Source organism: Podarcis filfolensis (assembly GCF_964270895.1).
Source record: "Podarcis filfolensis genome assembly, chromosome: 4".
Lineage (NCBI taxonomy): Eukaryota > Metazoa > Chordata > Lepidosauria > Squamata > Lacertidae > Podarcis > Podarcis filfolensis.
Window position 1 is genome coordinate 46,139,155 of NC_139607.1, and position 19,577 is coordinate 46,158,731.

A 19,577-nucleotide genomic window follows, 5' to 3' on the forward strand; every position below is an offset into this window, starting at 1 on the left:
CAATTTGGTATGAAAAAAGGGAAATGGTGGGTTGAGCCCAGAGGTCCACTCTGCATTGGAGGTAGGAGGCAAGTAAGCTATCTTTGCAGATTCCCCCTTCTACTGGGCCTCTTCAAAAGCTGCTCCCAAGAATTGGGGGCCTTTCTGGAGCAGCATGCAGTAGCAGCGGTGGGATGGGTTTCAGAGAGAATATTGCCCCTTTCTCCCCTGAACAGAAACCCTTTTGTTTGCACAACCATCACTCTGGAGCCAATCCAATATTAGCAAAATATATTTCAACACAAACAGTAATCACTTGCACTTGAATTAGGGTTCACTATATATTTAATTCACAGGGACAAACATTAAAGGCTACAAAATAAAATATTTAAAATAGCACCCAATGTCACAAGAGATTTCCATTCATGCAATGAATCTTCCCCTTTCCTCTCCTCTTCCCACTGATTAAAATAATCTGGCCTGGGCAGTTAGGGCAGCTATTTGGAACAGATCTGAGGGCACTTGGAGAGTGACATGTGGGAAGAGAGGAAAGGGATGTCCTGTTATACAAGCAAAAACCTGTTGTGCTATACGATGGGCAGTCTTTGATGTCACCTTCAAGGTGATATTTTAATTATTGTTATTGTTCGGGACTGGCTAGATGATGAGGAGGGGTGGGAGGTACCAGCTGGGGAACCCCCAAGGGGAGCCCCAAAGGAGGAAGGCTTGGAGCCCAGTGATTGGTGGTGGTGACAGTGGGACACTGAGGAGAGGTCAGAGGGAGACTGGGGAGAGGAATGGTTGAATGTTGAAGAGAAAACAGGCTTTAATGAGCAAAGGGAGCTTGTGACAGGGAGCAGCTCAGACTCAGAGGCTGAAGAAGATGGGGGGGTTCCCTCTGTTGACTCCACAAACACACAGGGCAATCCGTAGGGTGGGGTGGGGCAGAGATTACGGGTTCCCCAAGGTAGTCTGAAGCTGCTTGGGAAACATTCAGCAGAAAATGAGACCTAGAGGAAGTAAAAGGCAGGGACCATCAGTCCTGGCAACTGCTCTATAGTGGCAAGTCCTGTTGGGAGGTATTGCTAAGCTGTATGCCATTTTCTTAAATAAAGAATTAACTACACTGCCTAATTCTGTGTCTTTTTACTGACCTGCATCTGAACCAGCTCTGACAGTTATTAATCATTATCGTTTTTTCAATATTACCTGTAATCCTTATGCAGTTCAGGAGGTCTTATGCTGGCTTGACGATCATTAGGAAAAGCTACCAATGCATTGCTCAGGTTTTTTTTAATCCGGTGGGCATGAATTTGTGTCCGATCTGATTTGAGAAGTGCCACTGGAGCAACATCAGTGGTTTGTTCCACCTTCCTAGCTACAAATACTCCCACTTCATTGGAAATCTGTGGTGTTATACCTTAGTCAGAATTTAAATAAAAATAAATTATATGTGTATCAGATATCATCTTTATTCCTTGAATTGCAGAAAACTCAATTCCTAATACTACATTTCCCCCCCTAAAAATAAAGGGGTACATTCCTAGACTAGTTTTATAAGTGTGCTTATACGAGTTATTATAAAGGGGCAGCTCAGGACATTTTGCTGCCTGAAGCAAAGAACATGACAACAACCCTCCCATTCCACACAGAGAAGCTGACTGGACTGTGACAGGTGGATTTTACTTCAACACTGCTATCCAGATAATGTCCTCTGCACCTCAGGTTGGAAGCTAGCTTAGGAGTACAGGGCAGGACAGAAAGGATACACAGCTCTATCACCCAGCAAAGAACAATTGGAGGAACGGACAAGCTACATCCCAGCATGTGCCACCTGAGGCAATCGCACAGCACATCAGCAAAATGACCAGGGAGGAAGGAGCAAGGTGATCTCTCCCAAAGTGTGCACATTTGCTCATTCATCCAAAGTCAGTGGGGGGAACTTTTGGCCCTCTAGGGACTCCTGAAGCACAACTCCCTTCAGCCCCAGCCGATGGCCAGGAAGGATTTGAGTTGTAGTTTAGCAGTCACAGTTTCCTCATACCTGTGTTAATCCATGGTTTGGCTTAGTATTACATGTGAAAGAGGGCAATGGCGGGGATCAAAGAAGACCACGCACATTCTGAATACAACAGGTATGTGTTACCTGACAGAACTCTCAAATTGCTCTTTAAAAGCCTCCATTCAAGCTCAAGAAAAGGGTTTGTCAGTTAGGTCTGGTCCTGACCTTCAAGGTCACTTCTCCACTGGGGCAGGTGTAATGTGCTGGTGGGCAGGCAGATGGGTGAAGAGTTAGAGCCACAGGTGGAGACTAATCAAACATCAGCTCCTCTCAAGAAGCTTTGAGTTTCAACTGGAACACTCAAGGGGGCCCAATTCATTTTCAGGGCATGCAGGAGGCTGCTCACCCATCCCTAGCCACAGGATGACATGTGACTAACTTGCTACTTCACCAATTAATTATTTGAACCAATTACCATGCCAAAGTCACCAAATACTAGTTCTAACATTTCAGCCTCTGTCTACCATTTGTCTGAATTATCCCGCAAAAGAACTGACAGAAATGTAATTTCAAACACGTTAAAATTGTAGTCCCTTTTTCTTACTAACTTACCAAGGTTGGGTTTCAGAACCACTTTATTGGTTACAGAGTTGCACACACCAGAAAAAATTAAGTATAACTGATGGAAAGGTTTGAACTTCAGTGCTGGTAAGCCATCTTTTTTTGCCACTGGACCAATGATATCTATCACCTGCTTCGCTGTGAAGGTTCCTACGTGACGTGGAATAAATGAAAATAAAATATCCTAAAGACAAAAATAAATAAATACAGACCTTTAGGCATTTTAAAATGTTACATCATGCTCACTCATTGTTTCTTAAAAAAAAAAAACCACCAGGATGTTAAATTCCCAGCATTCAAATAAATAGTTTTCATTTCTTGAACTTTAAGTAGTAAAATTCTCTTAAACATCCCTATCCAACTACTTAGGCTTCACAGTCTGTTGACTGCTTCATAGACTATACAGCAAGCATGGTTCCTTACAATGTACTTGAAGACTACAATTCTGTAACCATCTACCCAGGAATAAGCCCACTGAACTTGACAGGATTTGCATCTGAGTAGATGTGTAGAGGCCTGGGAGAGAGAAGTTGAGGAAACAGAGGCCAACGGTTGCCAATGAGCAGAAGGACAAGAGAGGCTCAGGTGGTAGTGAGAAAGTTTCTGTGTGTTGCTAAGATGGCTCAGTAAAAGGGTTCAGCAAAGGAAGGTTCTCACAAAAGGCCAAGTACATGATATTTTGAAGAGAAAGAACTACAAAGAAGAAGGCATCAAGATAGGAGTGGAGTTTGGCAGCAGAATAGGTAGCAAAATAGAAGAGGAAGAGGAAATAAGGGAAGATGCAACCAGATGTATGTGGCTTTAGAAATAAGGAAGAGAAGCTTGAAGTTGATGTGGAGTTTGACAAGTAACCAATGTAAAGAAGAAGGGCAATGACTGCTAATAGAATAGAGTAAAAAGTTGTAACAGGTGCATTCTCATTATATACTCATGGAGGGTTATGGATGAATGGATGGGTTGAAAGAAGGTGGTTATGATAGTTAGCTTTAGCCAGAGAGAGGAGAATGTTTCTCATCTGTGTATGTAAGAGTAAACGGTGCTTCTTGTGGATAGGAGATGGATAAAGCAACAATTCTGTAACTGCTTTGAAGCAGGAAGACAAGAGAAGCAAAAAGGAGTAAAATTTCATGCATCTCAGAAACAGTCTCTCAATGACAAGGGAGTGTCATTATACATCTTTAGGCGCCAGGTGAAAATGTTCTGCTTCAACTAGGCCTTTGGCTGATTAATATTCTACAGCTTTTTTAATCTGCTTGTGGGGGGGAGGGTTCTTATTTTATTTTTGTTCTATTTATTTGGGCTTTTATCTTGTATTTTTATCTTGTGAACCGCCCTGAGCTCTTTGGATGAAGGGTGGTATATAAATTTAGTAAATAAATACTTTAAAAGAAAGCTCTATTTTTTTGTTTTATTTTAAGTAACAATCATTCATGCATGCCATCATTACAGTAATACTGCTTTAGCAGCAACTTAAATTTATGTTATTGTACTATGCAACACTTCACAATATAAAGCACTTTGAAAGTTAACTACATATATGCTGCATAAGATGAAAGAAAAATACAAAATAGTACCTGTGTAGACTTTGCTTTTACTTTTCCCTTTTCAGGACAAATATTATAATGTGCAATCTTACGAAAAGCAAATGATACTGGAAGAATATCACATTCATTTTTGAGTGTGCAAACAATATCTGTATGTTCACCCATGTAACACTCCACAAAATTAACAACTGGTCCTGGTTTGAATGTCAGAATGACTGGAAGCCCTGAGCCTATCAAACCCAACTCAACCTGATGACGATTCTTCTCTGTAAAAAGCATTGAGATAAAAGGATATGCTATTATTTACAGCCGAAAGACAGATAATATAGCAACCAATTTACTTATAGATCATGAAAGACTGTCTTCATATAATTTGCCCCCATTTTATATGATCAAGTCATACATGTATCAATGTACAGTCTACCTCCTGAAATTTCAGGCAAGACACATTGTATGATAAATGTACATAAAATGCCCTATTGTAATCAGATTTTTTTAAAAAAAATGACGCAAAATCATCATAAAACCCCAGCCTAGCTTCCAAAAGTCATTGCTTTCTGAACATACATGGGCTCAAAATTTGACTAGTATCCAGGATAGAAAAGTGTCTTTGTTGTGGGCATGAGAAATTGGTGAAAACACCTGGGGAAATTCCACATACTATTACAGACCGCAAACAGATTCCTGCAGGATAACCAGCCCTTCAGCCAGAAAATCAGTGTCACTGAAGTAAGGAAGTGGAAAACCTATCAGGTTCTGGAGTCTGCCTTGTCATGCTAAACCTAACCAGAAATCCTTACATGGTAAGAATAATGTATGATGTCATTACTGCATGCTGGTACCTAGCAGCCACTACACCTTCTGCAGCCAGCACAGAATTAATTGGGATCTCTCAGTCATCCCTAAGAAGTCATCAAAGGAGGAGAGATAGCAAGGTATGCCTGATCCCTGACATGCAGGCCACAGAAGGTGCCGAGACCCTGAATTATTCAAGCTGTGCACAGAGATTCCACCTCACCCCTACCCAAGCCTTACTCTCAGAAAATGCCAAGGGGATCCTTTCTCAGAGTGAAACATTTTTGGTGAGCTGGCCTTCATCACAGCAAAACATGGCAGAGGCACAGGCCATCTTTCCCAAAATGTCTTACTCTGAGGAAGGACGCCCTTGGGCCTTTGCCTGAGTGAGGCTCAGGCAGGGAAGAGGTAGAGGTGGAAAGCCTTGCCTCTTCAGGGAGCCAACCAGCCCAAGAATGGAGTGAGTGGGGGACCAGGGAACTAATTTGTTGTTGCTTCACTCTTGCCACCTAAAACAAGCCTCAAGGTATGTAATTCACACCTTCTTATTACATGCAGAGGTAGGAGTTTTCCAATTAACTTAGGTATTCAAATTATAGATTATTTTATGCAAAGCCCATTACCCTTCCTGGAAATTTATAGAGGGAAAAGTACAGTTCTAATTCCATTCCATTTATTCAGTATTTATAAATGCCATACCATCTGTAGGTCTGTCACCACTAGCCACTGCTTCCAAGAAGTCGTTTTTGCTTCCTATAGCTTCAAATTTCAGAAAGAGAGCATAATCTTGCCTTGGTGGAGTTTTGCCAAGGTCCCCCCTGTCCCTTTTCACCATTCTGAAAAATTCACAATTACATTTATGTTTCTAAGCCCGGAGGGAGAATATATGCTGTTAATGTCTTAACAAGTTTAAACAGAAAAATTAGAGCAATTAAGGTTTCTTATGCAACATCAATATAGCAACACTAATTAACGGGGTGTTTCTACAGGGTCATTACCTCACTCACTGTGCAAGATAATAAATACTTGGTTCTTGACTTCTCACTTGTCACTATGCTAAGAATGTTCCCTATGTACCAACTTACAAATCATCTAAATATACAACTCTTTTCACAACGCTCCATGTGAATTGATACCACCCCCCTGCCCATTCAGCCTAGTTGCTGCTGTCACAACCCTTGAGCCTGCATAGCTTCCAATAATTCCAACTGCATCTCTTGTATTACACTTTCCCCCCCAATTTTTCCTCTGGCCTCAGCTAGGCAACTGAGACAAGAAGTGATTGGTCTCCAGACAGGGTATACCCTTTCCTGTCACCCACTGCAGCTAAAAGAGGGCATTCATACCCCATATTTTCTTTGAAAACAGAAACCTTTCCCATAACTAGGAGAACAGTTAGTCAAAATAAGTTCATTACAAAAGTTAGAGGAGTGCTTTTTCAGCTATGAATGAATCCTATATCAAAAAGAGAGGAGTGTATCATATTTGGGGTCAATTTCTAGTAATTTTAATCACACACATACACACACACACACATATATATATATATACACAAACACACACACATATGTATCATATATATTTTTATATATTGTTGTGTACTGCCCTGAGATCTAAAGGTATGGGGGTGGTATACAAATTTAATAAATAATATCATTAAGTTCACATTCCATGCTTACTTTGGGCTAAAACAAATAGAGATCATCATTTTCTGATCAGGCTGTAGTGTTCCTTCATTGGGAATGCAGGCAATTAGAGCGGAAACATCTTGTTCTGCTTTTCCATCAGTGTAATGTAAATCTCTTAAAACAGCATTGGTACTCTTCTGAATATCTGTGCCCTGTAAGACAAAGTGAGGTATAAAATATATTAAAAGCCACTCAGTTTTCTCAGTTGTTAATGCTGGGCTTTTCAGAAAAAAGAAAAAAGCAGAAAAACATTATGCATATTGAATAAGCCTAGATTGTATTATATAGAAAAGCAATAAAAATAAAATATCACAGTCTAATACTGAAAGAGTAGCAAGGAAAAACTGCCATTATGTGAAAGAAACTTGTCCCTAGCACTAGATCACTCCTTGTTTGTATTTATTAGACATAACTGGTATAATATAGCTTTAAAAAAAAAAGTAAGAACTTTCTACAGAATTATTATGCCCTAGCAAATATGCATCTTTCTGACAGGTGGAGTATGTGGGGTTGGAAGGCCCTTACACTGCAGGAACCCTGAGAGGATGCAGTTTGTGCTTACACAAAAAGATGCATTAGAATTTCCCCATGGAGTCCTTTGGTGTATTCACAATGCTGCCTTGTTGTCGTTTAGCCGTGTCCGACTCTTTGTGACCCCATGGACCAGAGCACGCCAGGCACTCCTGTCTTCCACTGCCTGCCGCAGTTTGGTCAAATTCATGCTAGTAGCTTCGAGAACACTGTCCAACCATCTCGTCCTCTGCCGTCCCCTTCTCCTTGTGCCCTCAACTTTTCCCCACACCAGGGTCTTTTCCAGGGAGTCTTCTCTTCTCATGAGGTGGCTGAAGTATTGGAGCCTCAGCTTCACGATCTGTCCTTCCAGTGAGCACTCAGGGCTGATTTCCTTAGAGTGCAGTAAAATTGTTTTTGCTCTGGTACCTTTCATAGCTCTTTCCCCCTTAGCTGTTCACAGCAGCAGACTTCATTTTATTTCACCGGGGGTGTTGACAGGCAGGGATGCCTTTATCCTATGCAAAGGTGTTCACACTTTGGTTGGAGATAAATTAGGAGTGACTTAAGGACCCCAATTGGTATGAAGCTGGTTTATTTATTTATTACTTATTTGTTGCATTTCTATCCCACCTTTTTCTCTAGAGAGCTCAAGGTAGCATACAAGGTTCTCCCTGTCCTCATTTAATCCCCACAAAACTTTGATCTCCCAGGTTCTAGTCCAACACTAACCACTACACCACACTGGTTCTCCTACACACATGTTGAGAAACAACACATCAAATAGTAATAACAAAGTACAGAATATATGTCCATTTTAGATGACATCACATGAACATCAATGAAAAGTCCAACACAGGAAACACAGTAAGCTCACAGTAAACAGGAGTAAACACAGGCCTTGTTGACAGAGGTCAAGCCACACAGCGTAAGGGTAATGGAAAGGGTTTGGTTCTATCACAACATTAGGCCCAAATGCAGTGCTGTATTTTTCCACACACAAGTGTTCTATTTATTCTTTCTTCCTTTCAACTTAATGATCACTTCCCATAAAGCAGCCTGAAGCTATTTAACAATAAACACACATATTGGAAACCATGTCAAGTCCAATACAGATAAGAATAAAAATGTCCACTTAAAAGGCTTTAGAAGGAAAGTAGGTCTTCAACAGACACCAAAAAGATAACAGAAATGGTATGTGGTAGGCGTTCCAAAGGGTAGGTGCCGCCACACCTAATACTAACATTGTATAGAATAACCCTTTTGATGAGATTACATCTTCAAGAGGCCCTCTCCTGCACAGCACAGTCATCAGTTGGGCACATAAGGATGAGATGGTATACTACTACTACTATTTACCCACCTTTCAGAGATGGCACACATTTGCAATGCACATTCTTCTTGTTATTCATACTACAGTGTGATACAATGCTGTGAGAGCTGGTGTCAGTTCTATCCCTGCCCTTGGTATTAGGTGTCTGCAGAACCCCAGGTGGTCTCTTGTCCGTAGTGGGAAAGTTACTCAAAGAATTCCACTGCCATCTTGCATCCCAGGACTCCACTCTCTTTTTGCTATATACTCCCTTCTTCCTCAGTCTCTCATAATGTATATTCCACCTGACCCCATCTTTCCTTATACAGTACAGTTCTTCTGTTGATGCCCCTTGTAGTTTCCTTTCCTGCTAGCTTTTTCACCCTTCTCTCTTTCTGTCGAGCCACTAGGGATGGCAGCCCCAGACCCTTCTGTCCTATTCCTCTTTCTCCTTCTTGTGAGAAACTGAGCCACGTCTTTTCCCTCTACCTACTTCTTCTTGTTCGCTCATGAATCTCTCCTCGTCCTCCAGAGCGCCCTGGTTTCTCTGCTTCTATGTTTTTCTTCTGTTACTTCCATCCCCTTCCATCTTCTTCCCTGTGAGACCTGGCTTAAACACTCCCACATGCTGACCTCAATGCTCTTTGTATCCTTCCACCCGCACAGTTGGAAGAGATACATATAGACAAGAAAAACACACAATATTGACCAAAAGAAAAACTCTCTTCTACAAGACTACAACTATGGAAGGGAAACCCTGCTGCAAAACAGACAGAAAAGCAGGAGTAAAGTCATCAGGTTTCCTTACATTTGAAAAGCTTTTTAAAAATAATTCAAAAAAGGTTTCCTTACCATCTCTCCACCAACAGCATTGTCTTGCAGGATTGCCACCCAATCCATGGGCTCTGGGCTTTTATTATGAAGAAGAACTTCTTCAGTCTTGGTGGTTCCAAAATAGACACATCCAAAATTGACACATTTTATTTTGTTTGATGGAGGCACACCCAAAAGCTCAAGAATTTGCTCCACTATATTGGCTTTGATGATTATCTGAGCTTTGGGCCGTCCCTGCAATTTCACACTTTTGAGTAAACAACAGGTAAGAAGGAACAAAAGGGGAAAATATGAACAGATAAGAACTGTGTTACAATAGTGCATTAATCTTATGAACTCAGTATTTTACTAGAGCATTTGTACAACACTTATAGAAGCTGCCTATTTCTACCATTCCAAGCTGGGTTGAAAGACAGATTATTTTACTGGGAGACTAATGGTGGAACCTGCCTATGTCACTAATATAGTAAACATATTTATAGCTTCAGTGCTTCCTGTCAGAGTAGACAGTGGTATCAGTGTCACACAACATTCTGAGCAGAAGGAAGACTGCAACTTACATGGCTGTCTCATTAATTGTTCTGGGTACATCTGTACAAATCTCCATATTAATCAACTGTTCTGATCGGGGTTCCACCACTCCACTGGTTGGTGATATCAAAATGGAGACATTTCCTTTGTATTTTATAGCAAATGTACCTACAAAATATATAAGCAATATTGTGCATTGCATGTAAAATTAACTATTTCCACTCTGATACGTGGTAGCACAAAATGTGGGCAGAGATGCACTTTACTTCCACACCTATCTTCACATAGCAGCGCGCTTCTCCCCGCCGCCAGCCCCACAAGCTCCAGGGACAGCAGGGAGGCGCAGCGCGCCTTCCCGCTGTCCCCCCACCTGGTTTGGGCTTCAGGCAAATATCTGCAAGCCGTGGGAGCCTGGCGGGAAGTCGCACCGGTCTCCCAAGGCTTGCGGAGAGCTGCCTGTTCTGGGGGCTGGGGTCAGGGGAAGCTCAGGCTTTTTCCCCCCCTTTATTTCCCCCCCCCAAAAAAAACCCTAGGTGCGTCCTATGGGCCGGTGCATCCTATGGGGCGAAAAATACGGTACATTACATCTGCCTAACATGCTGAAAGTAAGTCCATTGGTGGGATCCCCACCAGCTGACCCCAGCAGAAACCCCCAAAACAGGGCATTCAGAGGAATCCTAAGTCAGTTTTACAGCTGTTGCCAGAAGACATAGATCTCAAACCAGACCTGATCACTGTGCTTGCCTAGAGCTGGTGCAAAGACCAGGCCCAGTCATATTGCCCTTCACTTTCTGCACTGTGAATGGCAGGGCTGTGAAGGTGGCAAGAGCTCCACAGAACCACCACAGTAGGCTTGGATTGCACCCTTAGCCACAGACTGCAAGTCAAATCACAAGCATGGCATGTGGAAGCAGCAACTTGAATTCTGCCCAGTGATGTATGCACACATACCTATTTCTCTGTCTTTGCTATCCCAAAATACAATGACATGCTCCCAAAATTTTAAAAATTAATGGAAAATGAGGAAGGAGAGAAAAACCGTTTTGCTACCTTTGTCTACCAAAATGTGACACCATCTAGGGCGGTAGCTTTCCCAGAAGTTGATAACCCTAGTTTGACGTGTCTAAGAACTGTGAGACAAAAATGAATATTTCATTATACAGTGGTACCTCTGGTTATGTACTTAATTCGTTCCGGAGATCCGTTCTTAACCTGAAACTGTTCTTAACCTAAAGCACCACTTTAGCTAATGGGGCCTCCCGCTGCTGCTGCACCGCCGCTACGCAATTTCTGTTCTCATCCTGAAACAAAGTTCTTATCCCGAGGTACTATTTCTGGGTTAGCGGAGTCTGTAACTTGAAGCGTATGTAACCCGAGGTACCATTGTATACTGTAGTTAGGAAACCCATCAATATACCATGTTAACAGAAAAGGAATCTGGTATAATTTGCTACACAGAAAATATTTACCTGGAGATGATCCATAGTTAGTAATTTTTAGATTTTTATTAATTACGTTACTGTTTGCAATCGCTGTGCCAAAATCTATCTCAGGTTCAATTTCTAGGCAGCAGCATGGGATTAATCTGGAAAACAATTGCACTTTTAATTGGCTTTCTGACATTACTTTGTTGGCTGCATTTTTTAAAGATGCTTTAGGAAAGAAAGCTTTCCTCCCATTTTCAACACACAGAGAATTTAATTATGTAATCTAATTTAGCAGCAACATCAGCAAACATAAGAGGTTTATTAAAATGTCATTTTGCTTTCTTAATTATTGGAACTTAAGGACAATTTAATCACATTGAGTTGCAACTATATTTTTAATTAGCTTGAACATCTTTGTTTCATCAAATTATAAATTCTTAAAATGGATCTGGTCTACTTACGCTTAAGAAAAAAACACTGATCACAATTTAATATACAATGAGTACACTGGAATACCCCAACAATTTTATAACATTATAAAAGTTTCAACATTGTATGAGCTCATGATGACTGCTGTAACAGACATTCAGTACAAGAAAGTAAGAGAAAAAGATAAAATCACAGTAAGAACAATATAATTTGGGCTGACAATCCCATATGCACTTGCCTGAAAACAAGCACTGCTGAGACTCAGTAGAACTTACTTCTAAGTAAACATGGATTAGTTCACATTACAAATCATGACTAATTTTGCATAGAATGTGCCCATTATATAGCCTAGCAGCAAAACATCACTGAGTCCTATATCTCACTGTTTTAATACATTTTGGTAAAGAGCTAACAAAACAAAATGGAAAGATTAAAAATCTAGTGGCAGCTATGAATAAGGATAGCAAACTGTCCAGAGTTAAACCTTGAGGGTGCTCCATGAACCATTTCTTCTGGAGGTGAACGTTTCCTTTATAGCCCAAAGCGCTTTATACTATAGGATGTTTAACTACCTGGTCAACTTTAGTGACTTCATTTATACTACTGTGATGCATTATACATGGAGCTGCCTCTGAAGACAGTTCAAAACTGCAGTTAGTTAAGAATATAGCTGCTAGTCTGCTAATTAGAACTAAAAATTAGAAACGTATTATGGTGGTGCTTTGCTAACAGCACTGGTGCCCTACTTTATTTCTAGGCCCAATTCAAAGCGCTAGTTTTGACCTTTAGAGCTTGATAGATCTTCACAGCTTGGTAGATCCAGCATGGAAGAAAAGCAGGACACAAATGAAATAGTACAAATACAAAATACAAAAAATTATACAGATATAAATAAAAAAGCAGCACAATAAAGGGTTAATAGTACCTCAGCCTGGGTCAAAACTCATCACTGAACTGGTAGAGCCACTCCCGCAACAGTAGCATAATTCCTAAGGATGTCAGTATCATACCTGATAGACTCCCTGCACCCAGACCAGAACAGCATCACTAGCTTCTGCTCATGGAGTGATACTAGCATCACTCCATCAGTGCAGAGCTCCTTGTTCCACTGAGAGGGCAGGTGAATTATAGCCCCAAAATACAGTACTATGGGGCAGGGAGGGGCTGAGGCAAAACAGGGCATACTGGATCCTAAGACAGCTCCACTAACACCCCTTGACAGCAGCAGACCCAATCACTAAGTCAGCTCTAAAGTGGCATAGAGCATACTTTTGATTGCCCCCTCCCGCTTTCTGGTTCTAACCAAGTGAGCAATGCAAATGTGTTGGTGGCTCTTACAATGCAAACCCGTGTTGGTGGACACTGGTTTGGATTGTGCTATTAATTAATGCATTTAATAATAATAATTTATTATTTATACCCCACCCATCTGACTGGGCTTCCCCAGCCACTCTGGGCACCTTCCAACCAAATATTAAAATACAGTAATACATCAAACATTAAAAGCGTCCCTAACAGGGCTGCCTTCAGATGTCTTCTAAAAGTTTGGTAGTTGTTGTTCTCTTTGACATCTGTAACATCATTAAAAAAGTTAAAAAGCACTAATTTAGTAATAAACATCAGTCAAGTGGCAACACTATGTCACAAAGAGTAAAATTGGAGCATTATCATTTTAATAAAATAAATAGCCCATGCTAGCTGTTACTAGGGCTAAGAGAGAAATGTCTATTGGCATCAGTTTAAGTTTTCCTCTCAGAGTACAGGGGGCAGGCAGTGTTGGATTTTTTGCCAGAATCATGGTTTTCATCCTGTTTACACACCTACAGCTATTTGTTGTTGTTTTTTTCAAACTATGGACATTAATTGGTTACAAGCAATTAGTATGTAGATCGGCCCTTAAGGCCACTTCACACATAACAATTTTAAGTCACAATAATCATATGGAGGAAATTTCACCTTGTTTTAACAAAATTTAACTACTGGAGCAATACTGTACGCTGAAATGCCATACCCTATTAGAGGAATCTCAATTATCTTTTTTCCTATGTGAAGGAGTAACCTGTCCTGAAGGTCTATCTCTTTATCAGGATGATATTCCACAATGGCTGTTATGTGAAGCCCAGAAGCAACAGAGTTCTTTTGATTTTCCACAATTAGTTTGAACTGCAAGAGAAGAAGAAATAAACCATTTGATTTCCAATTCAACTGTCATTTGATTTCAGCAGGATCATACAGTATATTCATTGCCCATCCATGAAAGATATTTTGCTGGAAGCCGCCAGAGAGGCTGGAGCAACCCAGTCAGATTGGGGTGAGGCATATAAATAATAAAATTATTATTATTATTATGATTGACAAGTGATGGGCTTTGATTCAAAACACTATTCAGTAACTCTCAAGTGGCAAACGCTCTGCCTCTGAGTTTGTTTGGTTTTATTTAACGCCTATTTGATCTGCCAAGATTTACATTGTTACGAACCTGGGGAGGGGTGTTTTGTATTTTTTTTGCAACAAGTGAAGCAGCAAAGGGGAATGGAGGGAGGGGAAAGTGCATGATGGGGACGTGGACACTACTAACAGTAGCCTCAGAAGGAGGAGGAGCGTTGCGAAGGGTGCAAAGGAGCATTTTTAAAGGGGAAGGCGGGGGTTTCAAGGGCCAGTTCTGGGCTCCCCACCTGAGGTTGTTCCGGAGGCATTAAGCGAAGAAGGCAGCTGTGAGACTGCAGGTTCTGGATGCTCAGCAGCGCCCGGTAGCGCCCTCCGGGCACCGCGTCCACGAAGCGCACCTCGGAGGGCGTAATGCGCACCCCGGCTACGTGCCACGAGGCTGCGGGAGCCTCCATTATCCTTCCGCAGCCGCCGCCGCAGCCCCCCTCCTGCTCGCTGCCCCGGGAACTCATGGCAGCCTTCTGGCTAAACCAGCGCCCAGCCTGGAGCGTCCCTGTCTCCAAGGCGACTCGAGCTTCCTTCCGCACGCCGCAGCTTGGCAACGGTCACCTAGCAACGGGACTGGCGCTGTTGATTGGAGGCGAGGCTTCGAGCGAACGTTCCGAAGCCTGTGGCGGAAGCTTCCTTGCTTACCATAGAGAGACGGGAGCGTAGAGTGGAGTTGTGCTGATGTTAACCCAGCAAAGGAGTGCGTCAAGTCAGAAATGCAAAAATGACTTTATTAGGGCAGTGGCCACTGCGGCTGAATGCATAACAAAAAGGCTTTGCTGCGTTGTTGTTGTTGTTGTTATTCTTCATCATCATCATCATTTTTAATTTGTATACCGCCTTTCTATCTTAGAATACTCAAGACGGTTTACAAGCTGAAGAAACAAAAAAAGTACATGTTATAACAATCTAATGCAATGCAAAAATGTGATAATAAAACATAACTTTAAAATAGGCAACCTCCATCAAAAAAGTAACATTCAACAATCATTACAATAAAGTAACATTCAACAAAGTAACATTCAACAAAAAAAGTAACATTCAACAATCATTACAATAGTATAAATTAATAATACCAACATATAAAAGTTAAACAGAAATCCACTCAACAGTTACAATAATATCTAAACTATAATCAATAAAACAAGCCACAGTACATAAAACAATGCAATACACATTGAGAAGCAGAGAGTGGGGCAAGGCAGGTAGAAGGAGGCCTTGCCTGATGGAGTCTCTCCCCTCAGTTCTTCCTCCAGGCACAGTTCTTCTTCTATTGAAATCCTGTTGTTGTTTTCCCCGCTTCCTAGCAACTGATATGATAGTCCAAGAGCCAAAAAAAGGGGCATTACTGGGTCTTGTAACAGCGAGCAAGGGAAAGCGGTCTGATTTGTAGCCACTGTTCGATGAGAAAAAATGTTGACGTTACAGATAGGTAGCCGTGTTGGTCTGCCATAGTCAAAACAAAAAAAAAAAATTTCCTTCCAGTAGCACCTTAAAGACCAACTAAGTTAGTTCTTGGTATGAGCTTTCGTGTGCATGCACACTTCTTCAGATACACTTCTGAAGAAGTGTGCATGCACACGAAAGCTCATACCAAGAACTAACTTAGTTGGTCTTTAAGGTGCTACTGGAAGGAAAAAAAATTTTTTGTTTTAAAAAATGTTGAGGCAGGGAGACTCGGGCTGCAATCCCCACTGGGCTCGCCACTGCTGGTGGGATCCTGGCTGAAACCAAGGATAGGGGAGTTAAGCCATCGTAGCCTCGCTGTGCTGAGAACCTCTTGGCTCAGCTAGAGAACTGCTGGATCCCAACCCCACGCATGCAGGGGGATTTCTCACTCAGCCTATCCGTAATTAATGAGGTGGTTGCAATAATACAACCAGGAGAAGAACTGTTTTTCTATACCTCCTTGAGGGAATGGAAAATAAAATAAAAAGAAGAATCGTTCATTACATGTGGTGACTGACCGAAGCTCGGTATCGGAATGCATATTTGGTATGCGAAGAGTTCCATTAAGTTATGGTCAGATACGCCTGGGAAAGAATCCTGTCTGAAAAACTGCTGACAATCAGTGTCCATAAATCGCAATATTAAGCTAAATCGATCAATGCTCTGACTTGATATAAGGCAGCTTCCTTTGTTTCTATAAACAGTATGTTGATTTGAAATTAAGCACCACTGAATTAAATTATTCTTCCTGATAGATAAATGTACATCCCAAACTTGCTCATCTAGGAGTAGGCACCACTGTAAAAAATAGGAATTGCATTGGACTAAACATGCATAGGTTTGGATTATAGTTTTACTATGAGCTGTGTAGTTTTCCCAGTTCAAATTGTTTCATCAGTTGCTGAGTCCTAAGTTCAAAAACACTCAGTATAGGAATGCTTTATTTCTTACCTTACGAAGTGGGAAGGAATATAAGTGTACAGCATATGGTAGATGCACAATGCTTTTTAGTATCAGAAATATGCATAAAAACTATATTGAAAAAAAGAATGAGTTTGATAAAGAAAAATATGCAGAATATGTGTATAATAGTGCCACCTGCTGACTTCCTCTTAGTATGCAATAGCTATGTGTTTGGCGGATGGGAGAGTTGTAAATCAGCAGTTATCATACAGTGTTCTTTTGGGGAGCCTTAGGAAACTGTTAAGATTAAGAAGTAGATCTTTGCAGTCTGTTACTTGAGATTATTTTTTTTATTTTAAAATGACCAGGATCGAGACCTTTAATATGAAAAGCACAAGCTCTATCTCTCAGCTATTATCCATTTTTATTCTTTTTAGAACAATATTTTGCTAGATAGGTTAGTGAATACACCTTTGGTTTTGCTCTTATTTTGAAAAGCTCTTTTATGTTCACTAATGTATAAATCCATAGTGTGTACTAAAGTTGAAATCTTGCACTCAGTTTTTTGGCCATAAGCTTCTTTTAGCTCTGTGGGACTTGTGCATGCTTACAAATTAAGAAAAAGCTGTAACTGTGGAAGGGTGTGGGATTTGTTTTATTCCCATTGGCTTCACCAGCAACTTAGAGGTGTAACTGGCCTGAGAACCTCATCAGTGATACTTTACAAAGAAAGGGCATAATGTTTTCTACTCATTTATAAAATGCTTTAGGTAGAAGCAGAAAGAAGAATACTAGACTAAGCATCTAGATATGCTAGCCCTTGGTTGGCTTGATGGTGTGGCAACATAAGCAAACCATCTGTCTTTTAACCTGCCTCCTTTAAAGATTTGTTTGTTCATTTTCATAAGAAATTCTGAAAGTGTTTGCTGTCATCTATGAACAAAGTATTTATTTATTGTTACCCCATAACATTCTCTGGATATTGTACGTGATTAGTTACATTATTATGAATACCTATATGGTCTTTGTTTGGTTTTCTTGTTTTCTTGCATTTTAGCAATATTTGATTATACCACTTGGGTAGATGGTTTAAACACTAAAATGCACTAAAACAAGAAAACCAAACAAAGATTATATTGCCATAATAGCATATCTAATTACACACAACACTTAAAAACAGCCTTTCAGACCTGGAACATATCTCATTCTGTCTATGTAGACAACTGAATTGGCAAGATACAGAAGATAACAATTAACTGCTTTTCACCTGTGCTGGACTTCAGTGTGGCTCTCTGAAAAGTATTTCAGGTACAGTTCACCTGTATGTGACAGAGAAATTCCAACTTTAGATCTGCCCTTAAATGAACCACTTTAGCTTCCCACATTCTTTTTTCTTATTAAGCTGTTCTATACAATATCCTTTTCATTGATACACTTTGTCTCTCAGCTTTATCATTTGCCCAACTTTAATCATTGGCACAACCTGACCTGTTCCTCAGGGCACAAGTGGGGTTTCTGATAAATCCATGCAACGTCTGACTTTTGAATTCATCTTTTTTTTATCTGGGTTAGGACCAAATGACACATTATGTTTAATGTGTAATATGCAGCTACCTCTCCTTTTTATTTTATGAATTCCGGTTAGGTGGGATCTTTACCAGTAATGTGGTGCATGGCGAGATATCATTTCCTCTTTCCTTTCACTCCCAGCCGCTAAAATACCTTCCCGTACAGTTAGAACACATAGAACAAGCTTTTTAATCATGTGAGGAAGTGGTTTTAGTTCTGATTGCACCAAGGAGGAAATTAACAAGTCTCCTCTCCCTGAGCACTGCATTTCCAGTAAGAATTGCACACACACACTGCACTCATAATTAATGAAAGTTAAAAGGGCAAAATAGATGCCCAGTACCCACTAAGCTTAATGCATAGTTGGCTCTCAGATATGCAGCAAATAAAGTTTTTCAGACGTCACACAGGTTACCTGTGGATTCTTACTTTCATTCTTTACATAATATATATACTGATTTTCAATCTCTTTATAAAGCAGTTTGTAACTTAAAACCATATATGAATAATTTAACAATAGCAAAAATAGTGAAACCAAAGCCCATAAAACTGGTCAACAAAACCACTGAAGAAATAGGAGGCCTAAATAAGCTCAGTTTCCAAACTCCTACCTCAGTTTTGTGGTTATGATTCTCTTTTTTTAAAAAAATATGAAGAAGAATATATCTGTTTTCTGAAAGAAATGGGATGGAATTAGTTTCCTGGGGAAACTACTGAAAGCACACTGCTAAACAGACATCCACAAAAGGTAGTACACTTAGCAGCAAGGCCCTGCAGAGCTCGTCTGAAGCCTGGGGCGGAAGCCTTGTTGGAATTCAGTTATAAACTCAAAAAACAGCCAGTCCGTAACAGGCCAGCAGGTGCTCCAAGGCCTGGGTCAAGTGTATCTGGCTGCCCCCCAGAGATGGACCTGCTTAGCAGGATCTCATTGTTAGATCTTAAAATGGGAGATGTTCCTTTAAATACCCCAAATTATTTACAGGAAGGTTGGAGAGCCAGGCTGTGGCCGTACAGATATTGCATACCTCCTAAGTGTCCTGCTTTAAATGGGACATCACAGAAGCCAATCCTAGCTTCTGTTTGGATCCTGGAGTGTCATGTTTTTCGGTCCAGCACTCTGGCGTGAACATCGGACTAAAAGAGCGCTGGACCGGAAGGTGTGCCCCACCTGACGTCTCAGTTTTGGCACAAAATTGTTGGAGGGTATGATATTGCTAGATGCCAACTTCCATTGGCCTAAGGTAATGTGAGTTGTAGTTTAACAATATGTGGAGTGCCACAGGTTCCCCATCACGATATAGGGATTTATAGGTCAAAAGCATTGAATTGGTTGTGAACACACCGGTAGCCGCTGAAGTGTAGTAAGTTCTCACTGATCAAAAACTGACAGCAGCTTAAATGAATTAAGCAGTAGCATTTTGAAGTATGCTTCCAGGCAGTCTTTAAGACACATTACAACTGTCTTAGTTAGAAAGTCAAAAAGGTAAGCATTGCAGCGGCCAGGCTACGCTCCAGCAGCAGATGTAGTGGCAAGGCAGCTTAAGCTAA

The 19,577-nt window shown here is 40.9% G+C and overlaps 1 protein-coding gene across 1 annotated transcript in view; it reads right to left on the bottom strand.

Annotated features, from left to right (window-relative positions):
* CFAP47 (cilia and flagella associated protein 47) overlaps positions 1 to 14,853 on the bottom strand; it is a 180,768-nt gene extending 165,915 nt beyond the window's left edge. The window contains exons 1-10 of the mRNA XM_083612236.1: positions 14,348 to 14,853; positions 13,684 to 13,835; positions 11,286 to 11,401; positions 9,846 to 9,984; positions 9,304 to 9,532; positions 6,621 to 6,781; positions 5,641 to 5,777; positions 4,177 to 4,412; positions 2,594 to 2,786; positions 1,189 to 1,399 (exon numbers count right to left, since the gene is read on the bottom strand). Coding sequence (XP_083468362.1) covers positions 1,189 to 1,399; positions 2,594 to 2,786; positions 4,177 to 4,412; positions 5,641 to 5,777; positions 6,621 to 6,781; positions 9,304 to 9,532; positions 9,846 to 9,984; positions 11,286 to 11,401; positions 13,684 to 13,835; positions 14,348 to 14,572 — 1,799 coding nt within the window. The 5' untranslated portion in view covers positions 14,573 to 14,853. The remainder of the gene's footprint in view (positions 1 to 1,188; positions 1,400 to 2,593; positions 2,787 to 4,176; positions 4,413 to 5,640; positions 5,778 to 6,620; positions 6,782 to 9,303; positions 9,533 to 9,845; positions 9,985 to 11,285; positions 11,402 to 13,683; positions 13,836 to 14,347) is intronic.
* Positions 14,854 to 19,577: the final 4,724 nt, after the last annotated feature.